Raw genomic sequence first — 5,141 nt, 5'->3', positions numbered from 1 at the left:
TTGTTATCTATTGCACAAGTGTAATCATTTTTCTTGAATTCGATAATCTTCAATCATCCATAGATTCCATACCAGGATGGGTGGTTGGGTGGTTGTCACGAGGTCCGTGACAACAATAGGATTAATGTTCGGACCTCTCATCATTAAGTCCATATTGCAAGTAACATTGCCTAATGGACTGCACATTGAGTGGAGTTAGTTGGGCCAAGTAAGCGCAAAACCAACCAAATATGTATACAAATTAAATCAAGGCCCAGTCCAAACCATATAAAATTACGAGGTATTATAAGTGCAACTTAGACCAATTTTAATTTGCTTCAGGTCAGATAAATCTTCACAACCCCCACCTGATGGAGTAATAAAATACTGGCTTAGCGACTCGAGTCATTTTTGTTACTAAAATATACATGCCTAGTTAAAAGTTTTTATCTTTTGATTACTCTATTTGACAAAAAGAGAAACAAAAATTCAATACACCAATTCTGTATCATCATTATTTTTGAGATGTAATAAGAATATTCTTATTAAATAATTAAATGATAATATCTAATTATCTATGATGTCTTAATGTAAAGAGTGACAAAAATCTCTAACATTCTCTTCTATCCATGCCCAAATTTGCAACGTTCTCATCTTTATGGTGGCATTTGACATGACACCAGATTAAGGGGTATTGTTTAACAATAGTTTAGGTGTCTAACCTTGTGTTTGGATTGGACCAAGATCCTCATCCAAAACTCGTGTCGTTTAAGTGTCGTGTCTTTGTCACCCCTAGTTTTGGTGCATAGATACAAAGTCCATGTGAGCCTCATGTTGAGTTTTGAATAGTTGATGGGTTCACTTTAAGAATAGTTTGGATCGTTATTTTTAATTGATTGAGAGTTTAGCAAACTCTCAAAAATTTGAGCCAAAAAATTGGATGCACTTAATGTGACAAAGTGTGGAAACTTATGTCAATTACTCCATTCCTTCGTATTAGGTGTTCACATTTTATTTTTAATTTTTTTAATTAACATGCAATTAATGTATTGTCACTTTTTAAAATATCCTATTAAGTTTTAAAATGTATATTATCAAGTTTAAAAAATTTAAAAAGGTAATAATAAAAAGATAACATTTTTTTTTTTTTTTTTTTTGCTTTTCACTTTTCAAATGATACAATTAATTTTGGATGTGGTAGTATTCGAACCTTAGCATCAATATCAACAAAAATGACAATAGATTATATTTGAGTTGACCAATACTATTAAAAATAAAAATGTCAAATAATTGTAATATACAATATATAGAAGATATTTAAAAAAAGAAAAAAGAAAAAAGAATAATCAATGGTATATAATTCGTTTTTTTTTTTTTTCGAAATTGATTCAATATCCCCCACCCAAAAAAAAAAAAAATAAATAAATAAAATCTCATTGAAATTGGATTGTGGCAACCAAATTAAATGTAATCTTTTCATAATTACACTTCTAACTTTGTAAGAATCTTTCAATGGGAGGCGATATTTGGACTTCATTTTTGTCCAATTGCACTCGATTTTCTTTTTTCTTCTAAAGGAAATAACAAAAAGGTCTTTGAATTCATTAATGCATCACCCCTTAAATTATAATGTCATAATTACCCTTTATACAATTTTAACTTTTTTTTTTTTTTTTCCCTACCTTCTTTACTATTTTTTTTTTCTTTCTTTTTGTTTTTTCTGGAGGTCCTAAGAAAATAATTTATTCCATACTAATAATTTTATTTTTGACAATCAAAAGAGATAATTTATTCCATAGTGATTTTTTTTTTTTTTGGTATAATCGAAAAGAGATATTTATTAAACAAAGTTAACTTTTTTTTTTTTGTAATTTTTTATGGGTCCTGTCAAAAGAAATAATTTTTTACATAAAAATAATTTTATTTTTTTGGGTCTTATCAAAAGAGATGATTTATTCAATATAGATATATATTTTTTAATCCTCTTCTTTTCGGTATTTTTTAGATCTTCATACAAAGAGATACTTTCTTCAGTAAATATGTTTTTGCGAATTTTTTTTAATGTCAGAAGAAATAATTTTTAATGGTTATTTTTTATTTTTTGTCCGGTTAAAAGAGACAATTTATTTAATATAATTTTTTTTTCCTTTTGATTTCGTAAAAAAATTATTCAAAATTTTATTTTTTTTAGTCTTGTGAAAAGAGATTTAAAATGTTAAAGATTAAGGATAAGGAAAAGAAATCTTCGGTTGCCTCATTTAAAAAGTTATAATTATTTTTTTGAAAAGTTATAATTGGAATTGACATTTTAGTTACGATTCAAATGTAAAGGTTAAAAAGTGGAATCTAATATCTTTTTCACTTTGTGTTTTATATATTTAGAGTGGGAGAGGGAGATGGGTAGTTGGAGTTGTTTTGGCGGTCGGAAGTGGAGTCTAATATCTTGCCACCGGTTAATCCTAAAAACACGGTGGAATTGTTCGAATACGGCCGGATTTCATCACTGCACATGTGGCGGCGATGGTGTTGGTGGTGCTTTGCTCTGTCCCGTCCGATCAGCTTCGGAGGATTTTGTCCCTCGTCTTGGAGGCGGATCAGTCGGAGTCTTGAAAACAGGTGCGTCATTTTCTTCGATTCACCGTTGTTTCTCTTCTCTCTCTCTTTCTGCTGCTGAAGCAACAGCAGCAGCAGCAGAAGATGTAGATGTAGGAGTAGCTGACGAAGAGGAGGCACTAAGAGTACCCCTCCCTCTTCGATCAGCACCGTGTCTGATGCTTCCTGCCGGCTCTGGTTTGGTTGCTGAAGGCGGTGAAAGGTATAAGCTCGTAAAAATGGAGGATGAGAGGAATTATTACCAATTCTTTAGCTTTAGAGAGAAGAAAGTTGTGAAGATGAGGAAGAATGTTAGGCTTATACTTCCATGGCAAAGGGAAATACTTCCTCCGGACGAGGCCATCTGCTTCGGTTCGTCTCGTGGTTGGCTCGCATTCATCCACCCTCGCAATTGCTCTCTCTACCTTTTCAACCCTTTCATCCACTCTTATCTCCCCTACCTCCCTCTCCCTCCTATTCAAACCCTCCTTTGTATCATGTCATGTCTCCGCTACAATTCCAGTACTCACGGGCACACCTCTGCTTCTTCTTCTTCATCCATAGATAATACAAACAATGTTGTTACGGAGTTCAACATTTGGAGAAAGTAGAAGCCCATATCATCTCGAAATCTGAGTGAGGCCCCTTTCTTTCAGAAAATCGTGTTATCCTCATCCCCGCCCCCTTTCCCTTCCCATCATCACCTTCATCATGAAGACATCATCAATCGTAATGCTAACCACATTAATGAAAGCAACTCTTCTTTGGATTCGGATTGCACTGTGATGGCCATCCAAGGCTACCAGGAATACAAACTCGCATTTTGCAAAATTGGGGACACCGCTTGGACTGCCTTAAAAGGAGAAGGGGTATGTCATATATTTCAGCAAGGACCAAAAATTCTATGCCTTGCATCATGAATTTGTAGAAGCTTTGGGATCTCCGCAACCCTGCCTCTCCAAAGAATACTCTCATCATTTCTCATTGGCCTCCTTTGTTACACCCCACAATAAGGGACCACCACTGGCTAAGACAAGCTTTGCACCCTGATCGTTATCTAGTGGAGTCTTCAGGGGAGTTGTTGATGGTTGTTAGGTACTATAATCACAATGTAGATGATGACGGCAACTACCAACCTAAAATTATCACTCAAGATAGTTCACGTCCCAAGAAGACAATTATTTTTGATGTGTATAAGCTAGACTTTGTTAACATGGACTGGCTACTCCTACCTAGCTTAGGCCCCGATAGGGCATTGTTCATCGGTCTTAATGACTCTATCTCTGTCTCTCCCGTTGATTTCCCCGGGTTGGCCATGAATTGCATTTACTTCACTTGTCCCAATGCTGAATTACTCGAAGATACTCATGATTTGGGTGTCTTCAACTTTGAAGATAACAACATCACTCCAATTTATCATTATGACTTGGACATTCAACTGCCTTCTCTATGGATTGTCCCTGCAGCTCAGCAATGAAAAAATTTGAAGGAAGCCCTTTTCTTTATTTTGCTAACTTACAGTACTAGCAAATCTATGGTACAATTATGTATGCATACGATTTCTGTTGGCGCCATGCATTGTTTCTTTCGGATGTACTAATTTTACTGTTATCTTGAAATAGAGCAAGATCCTTATATATATATATACTAGTATAATGGTACTGTTGTTGAGTGGATCCTTATATATACTAGTATGTTGGTAATGTTATTGAATGGATCCTTTTATATACTAGTATGCTGGTAATGTTATTGAGTGGATCCTTGTATATACTAAGTTGGTAATGTTATTGAGTGGATACTGCTTGGTCAAATTATCAAATAATTTAGACTGGGACAAGAGAGAAGTTTCACACGGATTTAGAAAATAAACTCGACCTGACCTCACCTCCTCCACATTGTGAAAAAGAAAAATAAGACTAGGAGTATGTATGTATGCAGATTCCAGGACTCAATAATGTTTTTTCTGGTATTATTTTCCTCGATGCATATTAACATCTATTGGCTCTAATTTGTTTATTTGTTTTATTCCTATAGTTGTCGTCAAATTCAATTTCATACAAGATTTATTTTCCTGGCAGAATGTTGTTTTGATAAATAGATATATGCGCTCAATTTGTTTTTCTTTTTGTTATAATTTTGTGTTTGTTTATTTTCTCTAATTCTTGACAATACAATTCATTATCTTCAACTTTGTTTTTCCTTCTGAGTTCATTTTACCTCTGTATCTAGATTGGTATCCCATGATTATAAGCTAATTGCTCTTTGCATTCTATTGTTATATTAGTCCTCCCGTGTCTCTCTTGTGCTAATTGATGACAGAAGGTGATCTATTATTCTTACTATAAACTTTCCTATCAGTGACTGGAGCATCTAAGTAAGATACAACGTTTCTTGATAATGGAATTTGAAGATGCAAGAAATTCATACTCTCTTTCTCTCTCTAGAATTCTTACATTTCAACAAAAAGATCTCCCCCCTTTCTTTCCATTCCTTCTCCTATTTATAGATATTTACAAATATTGACGGATTGCTGGATCTGGGTCTGTTCCTCCATAAGTCCTGGTCACCTT

The 5,141-nt window shown here is 34.0% G+C and overlaps 1 protein-coding gene across 1 annotated transcript; it reads left to right on the top strand.

The window, feature by feature from the left end:
- Positions 1-3,356: 3,356 nt before the first annotated feature.
- On the top strand, positions 3,357-4,048 carry LOC132278009 (uncharacterized). Its single transcript, XM_059779846.1, has 2 exons — positions 3,357-3,440; positions 3,500-4,048. Exons 1-2 carry the CDS (start codon positions 3,357-3,359, stop codon positions 4,046-4,048), a joined length of 633 nt encoding a protein of 210 aa, XP_059635829.1.
- Positions 4,049-5,141: the final 1,093 nt, after the last annotated feature.

This window comes from Cornus florida, unplaced genomic scaffold (assembly GCF_030987335.1).
Source record: "Cornus florida cultivar Cherokee Brave unplaced genomic scaffold, ASM3098733v1 CherokeeBrave_3.0.0_Hap2_Chr01, whole genome shotgun sequence".
In the NCBI taxonomy this organism is placed as follows: domain Eukaryota; kingdom Viridiplantae; phylum Streptophyta; class Magnoliopsida; order Cornales; family Cornaceae; genus Cornus; species Cornus florida.
Note: the sequence above shows the minus strand (reverse complement) of the source record. Positions and strands in the feature narration are given on the sequence as shown.

Bases quoted from the DNA above. Each gene is read 5' to 3' on its own strand.
- LOC132278009 (XM_059779846.1), top strand. From the start codon at position 3,357: ATGGCCATCCAAGGCTACCAGGAATACAAACTCGCATTTTGCAAAATT. The intron at 3,441-3,499 runs GTATGTCATATA...ATGAATTTGTAG, and splicing joins CTGCCTTAAAAGGAGAAGGG to AAGCTTTGGGATCTCCGCAA.